The sequence below is a fragment of the Hylobates moloch genome, unplaced genomic scaffold, assembly GCF_009828535.3.
Source record: "Hylobates moloch isolate HMO894 unplaced genomic scaffold, HMol_V3 SCAFFOLD_17, whole genome shotgun sequence".
Taxonomy (NCBI): Eukaryota; Metazoa; Chordata; class Mammalia; order Primates; family Hylobatidae; genus Hylobates; species Hylobates moloch.
The window spans coordinates 68161293-68178073 of record NW_026652292.1 but is presented as its reverse complement, the minus strand read 5'-3'; the positions used below and the strand labels follow the sequence as shown (position 1 = coordinate 68178073).

Genomic DNA, 16781 nt, shown 5'->3' with positions numbered 1-16781 from the left:
AGTGCAGTGGTGTGATCTCGTCTCACTGCAACCTCCACCTCCCAGGTTCAAGTGATTCTCCTGCTTCAGCCTCCTGAGTAGCTGCGATTACAGGCACCTGCCACTATGCCTCGCTAAATTTTTGTATTTTTAGTAGAGACGGGGTTTCACCATGTTGGCCAGGCTTGTCTCGAACTCCTGACGTCAGGTGATCCACCCAACTCGGCCTCCCAACATGTTGGGATTACATGCTTGAGCCACCTCACCTGGCCTTGTTTAAGAAATTCTTAAATGGTGTACAAAAAGCTACATAACAGTAAAAAATTAACGCATTGGACCATATTAAAATTAAGAACTTCTAGCTGGGCATGGTGGCTCATGCCTGCAATCTCAGCACTTTGGGAGGCTGAGGTGGGTGAATTGCTTGAACTCAGGAGTCCCGAGACCACACTGGGCAACATGCTGAGACCCCGTCTCTCAAAAAAAAATGCAAAAATTAGCCAGATGTGGTGGTGCATGCTTGTAGTCCCAGCTACTCAGGAGGCTGAGACGGGAAGCTTGCTTGAGCCTGGGAGGTCAAAGCTGCAGTAGAGCCACGATCATGCCACTGCACTCCAGCCTGTGACTGGGCAGCGAGTAACTGGGATTACAGGCACACACCACCACACCCAGCTAATTTTTTGTATTTTTAGTAGAGACGGGGTTTCTCCATGTTGGTCAGGCTGGCCTCGAACTCCTGACCTCAGGTGATCCAACCACCTCAGCCTCCCAAAGTGCTGGGATTACAGGCGTGAGCCACCACACCTGGCCCCAGTCTCCTGACAGTTGAACTCTCCCAGTGAATGTTGGTATCTTCATCTCAAGCTCCTGCTGGACTTTTTTTTTTCTTCTGCTTGACCCTGTTACTTCCAAGTCAACGTTTATCATTAAACTCCCCATCATCGCCCAAATAACTTGCCTTCACAGCTTCTCTCTTCCTAAGCAGTTAGGGAGCATTTAGGGCCCCAAACAAGGCACTGGTTTATGTTCTCTCACACTCATAAGCCTGTAACCAGCTGATTCTGCATTTCATTTCCCAAATGGGGTCATCTAGCAAGTTCCATCAGAAATTCATGCCTTCAGCTAGCTTATCTGCTGTTCCAAGATAAGTTTCAAAAAAAGGTAAAACCATGACTCTCAACGAGATATAAAAATGGGTCTGGGCATGGTGGCTCACACCTGAAATCCCAGCACTTTGCCAGGCCAAGGTGGGAGGATCAATTGAGCCCAGGAGTCCGAGACCAGCCTGGCCAACATGGTGAAACCCAGTCTCTACTGAAAATACAAAACTTAGCCAGGCATGGTGGCAGGCACCTGTAATCCCAGCTACTCAGGAGGCTAAGGCAGGAGAACCACTTGGACCCAGGAGGTGAAGGTTGCAGTGAGCCGAGATCGCACCACTGCACTCCAGCCTGGGTGACAGAGTGAGACTCCATCTCAAAAAAAAAAAAAAAAAAAAAAAAGAAGGAAAGATATAAATATGAACACATATTAAAGATTTTATGTAACTAATGAAGAAACCAGAAAATTGTTATATCTGGCTCAAAACAGAATTTTAAGATTGGATATGTGTGCTGGGTGTGGTGGCTCATGCCTGTAATCCCAATACTGTGGGAGGCAGAGGTAGGAGGATTGCTTGAGCTCAGGAATTTGAGACCAGCCTGGGCAATATGGTTGATATGACTCTGATGACTAGAGGGACACACCAGCCTTCTTGGTCTCATGCCTATAGGATTAACAACACGGACACACATGGAGTGGTTTTAATGAGCAAAAAGGCAAAAATGAAGGAAGAAGAAAACAGCTCCCCCGAACAGAGACAGAGGGAGGTGGGATTCAAACAAAGAGAAAACCCCATGTGCTGCGGAAAAGTGGCTGCTTATACTGGGATGCTGGAGGAGGCAGTGTCTGGTTTCCATAGGGCCCAGGAGATGGGTTTGACCAGGTGTGTCATCACATAGTTCACGGAAAAACTGGCCCTCCTATCCTAGCCTTTTAATATGCAAATGTAGAGCGCCATGATGTTCTACACACTTGGGGATATGTGGGGGTGGCCATGTTGTCAGGCACATGTGAGCACAAGGGCAAGAAAAAGATGGTGGGAATGGCCAAGTTTGGGCGGACCCAGTTTCTAATGGCCTTCCTTTGCATATCAAAGCTTGCCAGCTGGCACTAAGAGCCAAGGCTTTCCTGTTAGAAAAGAAATATTTCTGGAGCTGCTTTAAAAGAAACAAAAACTTCCTAAGGACCCCTTTTCCTCTCTATCTGCAGAAAATAATTTCTTAATAACTCCTATAACATGATGGAACCCCATTTCTACAAAAAAAATGCAGAAATTAGCTGGGAGTTGCAGCATGTGCCTGTAGTCCCAGCTACTCAGGAGGCTGAGGTGAGAGGACTGCTTGAGCTGGGGAGGTCAAGGATGCAGTGAGCTGAGATCATGCCACTGCACTCCAGCCTGGGCAAAGAGCAAGACCCTGTCTCAAAAAAAAAAAAAAAAAAAGGATATATTTATAGATCAGGAATATTTAAATGAATGTGCAAATGGAGATAAAACTGGTTTCTCTACATGGGATGATGGGCTGTCAATCGGACAGGATAGCACATAGCACTTACATATCTATACACAACAGTTGAGTGCATCTCAACTGTCTGCAATTTACAGAGTTGTGAAAAAGCTTCCATAGAATATGAATAGAATATGAATAAGATAACCCAAAGGAATTTCCTCAACAGTTTCTCTGGGCTGGGCATGGTGGCATGCACTTGTAATCCTAGTGCTTTGGAAGGCCATGGTGGGAGGATCACTTCAGCCTAGGAGTTCCAGACCAGCCTGGGCAACATAGAGTGACCCCATCTCTACTAAAAGCAAACAAACAAACAAACAAAAGCCAGTCCTAGTGGCACAAGCCTGTAGTCTCAGCTACTTGGGAGGCTCAGGTGGGAGGATCACTTGAGCCCAAGAGTTCAAGTTTACAGTGAGCTATGATCATGCCACTGCACTCCAGCCTGGGCAATAGAGCCAGATCCTGTCTCTAAAAAAAGGGTTTCCCTGGAAGATGCATTGGTTTTCACTAAGGCACCACTCTTCCCAACACTGCTCAGTCTTTCTCCACCCTTGACTCCAGTGTCTATCAATCATAGTAAAATATAGCTTTCACCACCCCACCAGCTTCTACAAAGACTATTGACTCCCACATCCACAATAAACATCTCTTCCTGCCTTTCAAGATTCCCTTTAATCCAGCATCACTCTCTTTGTATAACCACCTCTTATTCCAGGCAGGCCTGATCTCTCCACCCCAAGCCAAGCCAACGCCCTCCCACACATTCTCCTGACCCAGACGTCCCTCTCAATCATCTATAGCATTCTCATTCTGCTAGCTTCTTTCAAGCTTTCTTTTTGTTTTTGCTTCTATTATCTGAAAGCCACACATAGCACCTATCCTGTTCTTTAATTATAGATGCTACCTGCACTAGACTTTGATCATGAATTCATTCAAACACATTATGAGCACCTTGTATTGGTTCCAGGGACAGTCTAAATGCTAGACCTAGGCACTGGCTATGCAGAGATGAAAAAGGCACGGCTCCCTAGATGACTAGGGGGAAACAGACAATGAGAATGAAACCACCTTCGCAAATATTATAACTAAGAATATTATGACAGCAGGCTGGGAGCGGTGGCTCACGCCTGTAATCCCAGCACTTTGGGAGGCCAAGGCAGGTGGATCACGACGTCAGGAGATCAAGATCATCCCGGCTAACATGGTGAAATCCCGTCTCTACTAAAAATACAGAAAATTAGCCAGGCGTGGTGGTACATGCCTGTAGTCCAGCTACCTGGGGGAGGCTGAGGCAGGAGAATCGCTTGAATCTGGGAGGTGGAGGCTGCAGTGAGCCAAGATCGTGCCACTGCACTGCAGCCTGGGCGACAGAGTTGAAAAAAAAAAAAAAAATAAAATTATGACAGCAAAAGAGATCTGACATAATGAATGTTTCATTTGTGCCTAGTGTTCCATTTGTGTTCAGGCTGGAGTGCAGTGGTGCAATCTCGGCTCACTGCAATCTCCACCTCCCTGGTTCAAGCGATTCTCTTGCCTCAGCTCCCCCTAGTAGCTGGGATTACAGGCGTGAGCCACCACAGCCCACTAATTTTTTTTTTTTTTTTGAGACAGAGTCTTGCTCTGTTGCCCAGGCTGGAGTGCAGTGGTGCAATTTCTGCTCACTGCAAGCTCCGCCTCCCGGGTTCACGTCATTCTCCCACCTCAGCCTCCCCAAGTAGCTGGAACTACAGGCTCCCGCCACCACGCTCGGCTAATTTCTTTTTTGTACTTTTAGTAGAGATGGGGTTTCACCGTGTTAACCAGGACAGTCTTGATCTTCTCGTGACCCACCTGCCTCGGCCTCCCAAAGTGCCGGGATTATAGGCGTGAGCCACCGCGCCTGGCAATTTTTGTATTTTTAGTAGAGATAGGGTTTCACCATATTGAACCAGGCCGGTCTTGAACTCCTGACCTCAGATGATCCGCCCACCTTGGCCTCCCAAAGTGCTAGGATTACAGGTGTCAGCCACGGCGCCCAGCTCAGCACTTCTCACTTTCTGACCCACTACCCACCAAATTATCCTTAAAAACTCTGAACCCCAAATTTTCATGGAGATTGACTTGAGTAATAATAAAACTGTGGTTTCCCATACAGCCAGCTCTGTGTGAATTAAACTCTTTTTCTGTTGCAAATTCCTTGTCTTGATAAATTGGCTCTGTCTAGGTAGCGGGCAAGAATACAGGTGATTGGCACTTTGAGACAGGCTGCTTTGGGAGCAGAGGGAGGGCACATAACCCAGACAGGGAAGGTCAGCAAGTATTTCTTGGAAGAAGAAATACTTTTGGTCAAGCCAAGAAGGGAGCAGAAGGAACACGAGCATATGCACATATAACTCTGTGAAACACTGCCTTTTCTTTTTTTATAACCATATTTTTACAATTACCGTATCTCTTGCCTCTACTAGATAATAAAGGACAGCAGAATATGCCACTTTGGCATAAAGATTTTTTTGAGCTAAAGGCACTTAAAATACAGCAGATGCAAGAAGGGTACTCTGGCCTCTCTTTACTTCCTGAAAGCAGGAGATCAGCGCTCATGTGAATGCTGCCCTCCCTGCTCTCATGTGAATGCTGCCCTCCCTGCACCAGAAAGAAAGGAACATTATCACCAGAGAGAGAGTCAAGGCTGAGAGAAATCTGTACAAACTGCTCTTGTTAGACTAACCTTTATTTCCTTTAGTTTTCCCATATAAATATAGTTACTTTTTCAAAATTACTATTTTTGTTCAACCTAGCATATGAGCACTTAGGCCTAACCATTTTGGGGGTCTTGATTTTCCTGTAAGGGCTCCCAAGTACATGCAAAACTATTAAATAAAATTTATATGTATATATATATGATCATTATTATTTTTTGAGACAGGGTCTCATTCTGTTACCCAGGCTGGAGTGCAGTGGCGCAATCATGCCTCACTGAAGCCTCAACCTCCCAGGTTCAAGTGATCCTCCTACCTCAGTCTCCCGAGTAGCTGGCACTACAAGCATGCACCACCACACATGGCTATTTTTTTGTATTTTTTGTACAGACAGGGTTTTGCCATGTTGCCCAGGCTGGTCTCGAACTCCTGGGCTCAAGCAATCCACCTGCCTTGGCCTCCCAAAGTGCTGGGATCACAGGTGTGAGCCACTGTGCCCAGCCAATTAATATGTTTTTCTCTTGTTAATCTGTCTTATGTCAACTTAATTCTCAGGCCCAGCTGGAGACCCTAAGAGGGTAGAGATTAAGTTTTGCCCCCGCTACAATAATAAAATCCTTGAAGACAGGGACACTGTTTTAGATTCTTTTTTATTCCCTGATTTCTAACAGAAAAACATCTTAAGCACCTTGTAAACTTAGGTTTGATGGATGACTAAATCTTTCATCCCAAAGTGATCCATAATCCTGATTATTTGTAGACTGTGAAATGCAAAAAAAATCCAAAAAAACAACAAAAAACCACAAAGATTAGCTGGGCGTGGTGGCGGGCGCCCGTAATCCCAGCTACTCTCGGGAGGATGAGGCAGGAGAATCGTTTGAACTAGGGAGCGGGAGGTTGCAGTGAGCCGAGATCGCTCCATCGCACTCCAACCTGGACGACACAGCGAGACTCCGACTCAAAAAAACAAAACAAACAAACGAAAACTCAGTGGGAATGTCTTCACTATGCAGTCGTCTATTCAGCAACCTTGACAACAAGCTCTGGCACTCAGCTCCTATTTCCCGGGAGTTGCCCAGCGCTCCGCCCACGCCCGCTTGCAGAACTCGCCCCGCCTCCGCCCCACCCATCGTGTGACGTCACCGTATCGGTCCCGCCCCTCTACTTCGCGTTCGTCCCGGGACTGTAAACCGCTTCCGGAAGCCCCGCCTTTTCGCCCCCGCCCGCATGCGCACACGCACACGAATGCGGGCACACCCCTGAGTCCCCTCCACAGCCGCGGGTTGGTCCCAATGGTCCAGTTGGCTGGTGCTGCCCCTCCGCCCCGCCCCTAGACGCACGTCCGCTCGCCCGGCGCCCGAGCCAGTCCGCGCGCGCGCCGTCTGCGCCCCGAAAGCCCCGCCCCAAGGTGCGCGCCCGCCCACCGCTCTCCACGTGCTCGCTGGAGGGCGGTGCAAGGGGCCGAGCCGACAAGATGTTCTTGATGCCTCTTCCGGCTGCGGGGCGAGTCGTCGTCCGACGTCTGGCCGTGAGACGTTTCGGGAGCCGGAGTCTCTCCACCGCAGACATGACGAAGGTGAGAGGCGGCGGCTCGCTCATGGTCCGCCGCTGGAGCCCTGCCCGTGGGCGACTGGGGCTGCGGGGCTGGTCGAAGCCGCGGTGTCCGGGGCGCCCAAGCCAAGTTGCAAAAATCAGTTTAAAAGAAAAATTCTCTTCTTGCGGGGATCGGCCTAGGCCGCTGAGGACCCCAGCGGTCGTATTGAGGGCGCGATTCCCCTGCTCGGGGCTGGTGGGTGATGGCTGTAGCCGCCCTTTACCCGGCTCCGCTCGGCCGCGCACTTGCTCCAGTCGTCCCCTGCGGTCCTGGCAGTAACCTGGGGAAAGACGCGGCGGTGGGGCTCCCACCCGAGCTTGGAGGAAGCCCGAGTTTGCCAAGGTGAAAGGGTTTCTGAGGTCCCAGAGTCACAGGGCTCCTTCCCCCGCGGAAGTGAAAGGTCAGGGAGTTAAGTGGCTTGGAAGGGTTTCTAGAGGAAAAGCATGCCTCTCTAGAGAAAAGGGCTTTGCGGAGAGACCCACGTTTCCCACAATTAAGAGCATCTAACAGAAGAAAAGTGAACTCCAAAAAATTACGAAGGTCGCATTTCAGATGTGAAGAATCTGCAAAGGGAATGGCTCTCAGAACCAGCACAAGCTTGGGAGTCATGCCTGAGCACCAGAAAGAGATGACTGTCCCTGCAGAAGAACGTTCTAGGTGGAGCTTGAGCTCCAGTCTCCTGCAGGTATCTCAGTGACGGAGGGACCGGTCGCCTGACCAGTGCTGTCTCCAGTACTGTGCCACAGCCTACCCGGATAACAGTTGCCCAGTTGGCTCCATTGATTCCCGGGGAGTGAAGAATCTTAGGAAAGTTAGAACCTGGCAGAGTTACCAATGCCAAGGAAGGCTGTTTTCTTTGGCGGAAAAGACCGAGAGGGCACGTTCTAAGTGTCTGTGTGGTTTTGGGAAAGACCAACTGCTGGGACTGGATTCTCACTCAGTCAGTCCTACCACACAGGAGCTCCTGTGTCAAACTGGGTTTCAGTTTCAAACTACCACACAGGAGCTCCTGTGTCTAACTAGGTTTCAGTTTCCTTATCGGTCAAGGGGGATAAGACTACTTGTTCTTTCCACCTCACAGAGTTTCCATGAGGCAGACAAAACATTTTTAAAGTCATAAATTGCCGTGCAAAAGTAAATACTAAGTATCACTAGGTTTGCTTCCTCATTTCTGGTATTTGAGACCTGAGACTTGTGAAGGAGATGAAGGGAGTGAGCCGCTAAGTGCTTAGCAGAATGCTTCTACCCTCCCTAGGAAGTTGGTACTTCTCTTACAGCCTCTGTGTTAACCACAGTCCTTACGTGGCGACAGTCCTTATGATGGGAGGCACAGCCATTGGCTTGACTGGAATGGCATCCTAGAATATCTGGGATTTGCACTTGAGGATTGTAGGGGAGGAAAATCTTCCTTCTGTCCTCCTAGGTTCTGTGGCTGGGCCTAAGAAAACTGACACAAGATGTATTAACAAGAGAAAAGGATACAGATTTTATTTACTATTTTGACGTATACAGAGGAGTCTGCAAGAGGAAAATGACCTGAAGAAGGGTTGGGCCCAAAAGCTTGTTTACCTTTTTAAACAAAGAACAATGCATTGTGGGGGTGTGACAAGACAAAGGGGCTTGGGTTAGTAAATTGTGGAATAATGACTAGGAAATCATATAGGGGTAACTAATAGAAGATAAGGGTGAGTTCAGTAGGTTTATTTGTACAGGTCCATTTTGGGGTTGACTTGTGGTTTCTGGTGATAAGAATGTTGTCCTTTTCCTGGTACAGGGAGATCACCTTTCTCATGGGAATTTGTATGACCTGCTTTTAGGGAGAAAGGGAGGTCAGAGAGTTCTGCACCTGCTGTTTCTCAAGCGCCTTTAGCTCAAAATAACCAATGTGCCAAAGCGGTATATTTTGGAGTGGCATGTTTTGAATCCTTTCAGAGTCTAACTTGGTGACAAATGGATTTTTCTTAAACAAAACATCTTTCTGCTTTATTTGAAAGTGAAGCTGTCTCCTGGGAGTGAGCACAAAAACCCAGGGCAATGTCCAGGACAGGTAGTGATGGGTCTTGCTTTGGCAGGAATCTGAAACACTTGGGCAGGTGCACATGTAGCTGACCCCAGCACCTGCTTCTTTTTTTGCTTTCTTCTGTCCGTGGGGAGGACACGGTTTGGGTGGAATTATTTGTTCCTTCTGGAATTTGGGGACTCCTGAGCCTCTCTAAGGGATCTACTCTAATTCTATTATGTTTATATTTTTTGCTTATTCCCAGGGCCTTGTTTTAGGAATCTATTCCAAAGAAAAAGAAGATGATGTGCCACAGTTCACAAGTGCAGGAGAGAATTTTGATAAATTGATAGCTGGAAAGCTGAGAGAGACTTTGAACATGTAAGTGTTGCTTGTGGGCTCTAGTTCTTAAAGTGCCCCCAAATCGAAACAGTATTTTTTCTTTTCTTTTCTTTTTTGAAACAGAGTCTTGCTCTGTTGCCCAGGCTGGAGTGCAGTGGCACGATCTTGACTTACTGCAACATCTGCCTCCTGGGTTCAAGTGGTTCTTGTGCCTCAGACACCCAAGTATCTGGGATCACAGGCATGCCCCACCACTCCTGGCTAATTTATATACATGCCCCACCACTCCCGGCTCATATATATATATATATATATATTTTTTTTTTAGAGATGGGTTTCACTGTTGTTGGCCAGCCTGGTGTTGAACCCCTGGCCTCAAGTGATTTGCGTGCCTCGGCCTCCCAAAGTGCTGGGGTTACAGGTGTGAGCCACTGTGCCAGGCCGAGAATATTTTTCTATGCCTTTTTGTCAGAAGAGACAATGCCGGGAAGTGCTCTGGCCAGAAGCAGAAGTGAAAGCATGTGTCTTTGGAATGCACTGTGGTACTTTGTTTCGGTATGGATGGGTCTGCAGTTCTGGGAAGTCAGGCCATTTCCAGCACAATCACAAATCTACTGTGAAAGACTGATCCAGAATAATCTGGAAAGTACCAGATTTCCTCAGCCCACCCTCCTGGCTCAAATTCACTTTCCCCACCCTCTTCCTCCCAGCTGCCTTCCCACCACCCTCTCTACTTCTTTTAACTCCCCTTTTCTTGTGAGAGACAGCAGGATCCCTAGGACAGTTAAAAGCAGCCTAAGGGTTTTGCTCTTTTATTGCATGCCTGAAGTTTCAAGGGCTTCTCAAAATTTACAATATCTGTGAATCACCTGGGGATATAGTTAAAATACAAAAAGTCTCCATGGGGCTGGAGATCCTGACGGTAGACTGCGCGCTATATTTGGCAGACATAGAAGTATCCATGTAAACCACTGCAACTATGTATTATTCGTATTATAGATAGCCTATTAGAATCTAATAGATGCAGTCTAATAATTACAGTAACTAATCATCAGTTAAGAGAATTTGTATCTCCTCTCAATTTTTTATCAGTTCTTGTAGTACACAGAGCATTCTCAAGTGCATTGATTAATTCATTAATCCAAAAGCTAACCTGTGAGTACAAAACGCCTGCCTTCCTAATGGATGGCTGTCAGCTGCATTCCAGAGCATCTGTGCTACAGGCCTCTTATAGTCACGGATCTGTTTTGTTTGGAAATTGCCCAGGATAGTCAGTATCCGGTTCGGGTATCCAGTCTGTGGAGAAACCACATAGATATACAACCTCCAAGCCAAACACCACTTAGATTACTGCAGTGTTTTTGATGTCTTGTGTCTTTTATTGAAAAGGTTTGAGATTCATTCGGTTCAGCGTCAGTCAGTGCTCAGATGCCTTGTGCACCTGTGGCATTGCTTTCCATTGTTTTCAAATATGTTTGTGTTAGATCTAATCTGAAAGTTTGTTAAATAGTTTTTGAGCTAGAATTAGAAAGGCTACACCTAAGAAATCTGGGCTGGGCACGGTAGATGAGCAGTGTCATCTGTATTACACCTGTAATCCCAGCACCTTCGGAGGCTGAGGTGGGAGGATTGCTTGAGCCTAGGAATTTGAGACCCGCCTAGGCAACATAATGAGACCCTGTCTCTGTTAAAAAAAAAAAAAAAAAAAGAGAGAGAGAAAGAAATCTGGCTTGAGAGCATTCTGTATTTGGATAAAAACATAAGTGAAAAAGACCATGGAAGCAGTTAGCAGAATAGTGTGATAATGCTGAGTCTGTAAGTGTGCCTTCCCAAGTGAGCCAAGCAAACTGCTTGTTTTAAAAAGACTATTTCCTCTTGTTTTAGATCTGGACCACCTCTGAAGGCAGGCAAGACTCGAACCTTTTATGGTCTGCATCAGGTATGAGAAGAACATGATCATTTGGTAAACCTTCAATGAGCACCTACTGTATACCAAGTATTGGGGCTGTCTAGTCATACTAAACATTTTGTGTTGGGTTGTATGATTTTATTCCAGTATTAAGCAGAGACATTTAAGATTAAGAGGCGAATTGCTGTCAAAAAGTACTGCCTATCTTATATTCCTCAATCTGAAGGCTTTCTTTATCCGGTCGTGGCTCTGGCTTACATAGAATTATTTGCAAGAGTATCCTCACTTACTCTGCCTCTCAAACATAGAAGTTATACAATCTTGCCAGAACACAAAGGTTTCAAGAAAAAACCACAACCAAATTTCACCCTGAGTTTAGCCCTGTTGCTGCAGTTAAGGTAATTGTGTGGGAGCTCAAGTGAGTCTCCACATGTAGAATTCCCTGCTGGAAATGAACGCTTGAAAGAAATAAAGTGGTTGATTTGGTGTATCTGTGGGACAGGACTTCCCCAGCGTGGTGCTAGTTGGCCTCGGCAAAAAGGCAGCTGGAATCGACGAACAGGAAAACTGGCATGAAGGCAAAGAAAACATCAGAGCTGCTGTTGCAGGTTATTTCACTTTTTAAGTTTAAAGAATCCTAAGGATCCACTCTTTACGATGACCTCTCTTTCCCCCTTTCTGTCCTTTTACCAGTCGCCACCCCTTACCACATTCACACAGAAATAATTCATCTTAACAAAAATTCATTTCCTCTTGCTGAATATGGTTGGCCTTATGATAAATACAGAAGGTTAGCTAATGGAATTTTATTTTTAATATATCTGTATCTTGTTTGGGTGTTTTACTACCATTTGTTCACTCTTGTCATATTAGAGCTGTGTTTTCCCAGAACCTGTAGTGTGTAGATTTTTTGTAATGCCACCCTGATGCTTCCCGACTTTTAAATAACACAGAGTCATCAGATTTTACAAATAAAGAGACTAAGGAAGCAAAGCGTGGCATGCTTGTTTATCACTAGCCAAAGGTGTGTGCCTGTCACAGTATGTCCCAGGCAGAGGCCATTGAGTCACTTAGCGTTAAGCAGCAGGACGGGCCTAATACCGTCAAGAGCTGTGATTAAAGATGCTTTGGAAAACATTTCTGAAACAGTGATAATTGGCTTGATTACTCTTTAGGTCTGTGTATATTATAAATGCTCATTAACTTTACTTCAAATATCATTGAAGTGGTTATTTAATAACTTTTGAGAGTTTTTGCTGACCTGATCTTAATAAAATGCTGTGTTAATAATGGACTTTGCTCAGTTCCTTGGATATAATTTCAGCATCATCATTTCCCTGTCATTTTTAATCAGAGAAGCTCTTGGCAATTGGGAAGCTTCATCAGGAAATCATAGTGTTTCAGAAATAATCCTAGGAATAATTGCCACTTCCTGAGAGCCTGTACTGCTCCGGGAGGAGCTGTTCATTCTCTCCATCAGCCTGTCCTCACCACCACCTGGGAGTGAGGTACTTGCTGTAAAATGCACTCACGTCTTCATTTTACAGAAGAGGAAATGAGGCTCAGAACATTTGGGTATCAGGCCTGGGATTTGAACCCCAGGGCTGTTTTCTCAGCACACCACACCATGCCTCTGCTGTCTGCTCTTTGAGTTGTCTTGGACTGACTCCAGTTTTCTGATTCCTCTGTCCTTTCAAGCGGGGTGCAGGCAGATTCAAGACCTGGAGCTCTCTTCTGTGGAGGTGGATCCCTGTGGAGACGCTCAGGCTGCTGCAGAGGGAGCGGTGCTTGGTCTCTATGAATACGATGACCTAAAGCAAAAAAAGAAGATGGCTGTGTCGGCGAAGCTCTATGGAAGGTGATGGAAGCAAATTAGGAGGAGGGTGGTGCTCTCTGGCGTTCTGACAGCCTAGCTTTTGGGATATGAGCTGCCTGCTTTTCAGCGCCACCCACAGCTGCATGGCTTGGCTGTGACCTCCCCATTGCCTCAGCCATTTTAATAATGTGGTCAAAATTAAGCCCAAGCTCTGCTCCTGGCTCTCAGCATGTGTCTGATTCCCCTATGACTCCCTGACCCCTCCCTGCTCTGATTGCAAGGAAGCCATAACCAGGTAGCTCTTACCTGAGAGGGAGGAATGACATGACAGACATATCCCACAGGTTTCAACCCAGATGATGTTCATTTACCTGGCACCTGCTGGCCTTGTGCTAAACGCAAGCACCACACAGATGAAGAGATCCTCTGGATGCTTGGTTCTTGCCCTTGTGGGCTAGTGGGGTCCCTGCCATCAGGAATAAATAAGATGAGACCTTCAGCAGATGGTGCCAAGCACAGTGGGGGCCCTGGCACTGCCCAAGGGTTGACAGCTGTGGGGAGTGCGGGAGAGTGCGGGCTCTGCAGCCAGTCAGCATGGGCTTAAGTCCTGGCTCCACCACTTATTTGTTGGGGGACCTTGCTGGTTACGTGACTGAAATCTCTGTGCCTCATTTTCTGCATTTGTTTAGTAGAGTTGTAATACCGATTTTATGGGGTTTGTGTCATCATCCAAAAGAGCACATCAAGTAGGGGGCACGTGGCAGGACTTCTAGGCCATCTACTGTTACTCACCCACCTCTGTGCTGCCACAGGAAGAGCCAGGGTTGTGAAACACGTGCCTGTATCCTTTCTCTTCTAAAGCTGGTCCTGCTTACGGATAGGTTGGAATTTGGAGCCCCGACTGAGGTAAAAGAAAGCAAAAAGGTCTTCAGTTGCACATTAGAGCCATTGCCGTACGCTTGCTTTGCAGTTAGCACATGGGGCTGCATCATTCCTGATACAGTGAAGGAGAACAAAACGGGCCTTTCTGTGGAAGCCTCTTCATTTATGTGGTAGATGTAGAGCTTCAGAGACCCCACAGCACAGGCCGTTTTTCATGCAGCTGAGGATTCTGAAGGGAAGTGCCTGACCGGATACCCTCTGGTTCTGCTCTGCGTGGTGATGTTTTCTGGCTCTTTGCACCATACCATCTGCTGCCCTGGGTCAGATCACAAAAATTGAATCCAGGTCCTGTGTGCCAATCGTTTTTGATTTGTAGTCTTCCTCTTTTGTTTTCTGTAAGGTAAGAGTGTCTCATAGTCAGCGTTCTTGAGAGGTTGTTTGACAGTCACTTTATCTTTCTTTTGCCAGTGGGGATCAGGAGGCCTGGCAGAAAGGAGTCCTGTTTGCTTCTGGGCAGAACTTGGCACGCCAATTGATGGAGACGCCAGCCAATGAGATGACGCCAACCAGATTTGCCGAAATTATTGAGAAGAATCTCAAAAGTGCTAGTAGTAAAACCGAGGTCCATATCAGGTAATTCAGGATTGTGTCACAGACTCGGGATGTTACAATCAGAAGGAGCCCTTGAGATCCTAAAATCCAGCTCCCTCACTATTTAGAGGAATAACTTGAGACCAGAGATTTGAGATGACCCACCGGGGGCCACACGGGAGCTGGAATAGAGCTGAGTTTGAGGTTCTTTCTATGTTTCCTTGCCTTTGAGAGAGAGAGTGCCAGAATATACTATGTACATGTATATTTCATAACCGTGTTATTCAGACACAACATACCATACAATTCACCAATGCAAAGTGTGCAATTCAGTGATTTTTTTTTTTTTTTTTTTTTTGAGACAAGGTCTTGCTCTGTTGCCCAGGCTGGAGGGCAGTGGCATGAACATGGACTCGAACTCCTGGGCTCAGGCCTCCCACCCTTGCCTCCTGAATAGCTGGGTTTACTGGTATGTGCCACCATGCCCAGCTAATTTCTTAATTTTTTGTAGAGATGGGTCCCGCCATGTTACCCAGGCTGGTCTTAAACTGCAGGGCAGAAGCAATCTTCCTGCCTTTTCCTCCTAAAGTGCTGGAATTACAGCCATGAGCCCCCATGCCTGGCCTGATATTTAGAATATTCACAGAGTTGTGCTACCATGACCACAATCAATTTTAGAACATTGTCATAACCCCCAAAAGAAACCCTATAGCCATTAGCAGTTAATCCCTGTTTCTCATTCCCTAAAGCCATCAGGGGATGGACACTTTGGTTGTTTTTACCTTTTATTTCTTTTTGGTATATGCCTAGGAGTTGAATTGCTGAATCAAATGGTAGCTCTGTTTAATTTTTTGAGGAACTTAACATGGTTTATTTTGGTGAATTATTCCTATCTTCACTTTTGAACACAAATGAAGAACACAGCATGCCTAACTAGACACGGGATGAGAATTTCTGCTGCATAGATTCCCTCAGCTTAGACTCCAGCATTGGTGCTCCCAGGCGGCCCTGAGTGCTGTGTCAGTGGGAGGCTGTTGGAGCTGAAAGCCTGCTCGTCCAGTTCCATCGCTTTCCTGGGATCTCCAGCCCTTTAAGCAAACGAACTCTGAGCATTTGGGAATTTATAATTAAAACAAATCAACAGGTATTTGTTTGACCTAAAGAATTCTTTATTGTCAAAGTTGTTTCCCAAGGGTACTTCCATTTAAAAGAATTCTTTAGTACTTAATTGTGATTAGAGTTCACGTTTTTCAGGAAAGCATCTATGGTTTAGACAGAGTGAAGAAAAATGAATAGTCTATAGAAAGCACAGTACTTAGAGCTTGATAAAATTTCTGGAATGGTTAGTATATGCTTAATCTATAGCAATGTTTAGGTTCTATAAAAGTACCTTTTTGGTCACCAAATAGTGGTTATGACAGCCCCTCTGGTGTACCTGGAATTTGTCATACAAAGATGCATGACAGTGGTCTTCGTCCTTGCAGAAAGTGAGGATGTTGTAAGAAGGAATAGGGAGGTAAACGGGGTTTGCAGAGGGTGCTGCAGGACCAGAGGGACGAGGGGGACTGCCAAGGAATATGGAGCTGCTGGTGCGATTGTGCACGCCTCTATTTGCAGCTACTCAAGAGGCAGGCGGGAGGGTCAGTCAAGTCCAGAAGTTCAAGGCCAGCCTAGGGAACATAGCAAGACCCATCTCTAAAATAAAAATTTTAATAAGAATATGGAGTCTAGGCCAGGCGTGGTGGCTCATGACTATAATCCCAGCACTTTGGGAGGCTGAGGCAGGTGGATCACTTGAGGTCAGGAGTTCGAGACCAGCCTGGCCAACATAGCGAAACACCATCTCTACTGAAAGTATGAAACTTAGCTGGGAGTGGTGGTGCATGCCTGTGATCCCAGCTACTCGGGTAACTGAGGCACAAGAATCGCTTGAATCTGAGAGGTGGAGGTTGCAGTGAGCTGAGATCACACCACTGCACTCCACCCTGGGTGACAGAGAGACACCGTGTCTCAAAAAAAAGACTGGAGCCTAAGGAGAGTCCTGCAGGTTGCTTAGAAGTTACAGTACAAGAGAGTGGGGCAGGACAGTTCAGGTGAGGAAGCTGCAAGGCTTGTAGCCGAGCAAAGGGAAAAGAGTTCAGCAGAGACCAGGCAGGACGCATGGGTGGGGTATGACTCGTTAAACTGAGACATAGCTGCGCTGAGCACTCTCCATTGTAGGTTGGTGTGTATCAAAGAAACACAGGCAGTTTTCCACAAGGGCAGGACTTTAATCAGACATCAAGAACTGAGTTAATGATTTAAAATGCCCACATTGCACAGCCTTGTTTTTTTTTTTTTTTAAAGTGATTTTTAAAACTGTTTTATCTTCCAATTTAAAATTTTTTT

At 46.4% G+C, this 16781-nt stretch overlaps 1 protein-coding gene across 1 annotated transcript in view; it reads left to right on the top strand.

Moving 5' to 3' along the window:
* The first annotated feature begins 6496 nt into the window (after positions 1-6496).
* Positions 6497-16781, top strand: part of LAP3 (leucine aminopeptidase 3) — a 30790-nt gene continuing 20505 nt past the window's right edge. The window contains exons 1-6 of the mRNA XM_032135521.2: positions 6497-6836; positions 9119-9234; positions 11080-11134; positions 11607-11712; positions 12803-12962; positions 14271-14435. Of these exons, the coding sequence (XP_031991412.1) occupies positions 6735-6836; positions 9119-9234; positions 11080-11134; positions 11607-11712; positions 12803-12962; positions 14271-14435 (704 nt within the window). The 5' untranslated portion in view covers positions 6497-6734. The remainder of the gene's footprint in view (positions 6837-9118; positions 9235-11079; positions 11135-11606; positions 11713-12802; positions 12963-14270; positions 14436-16781) is intronic.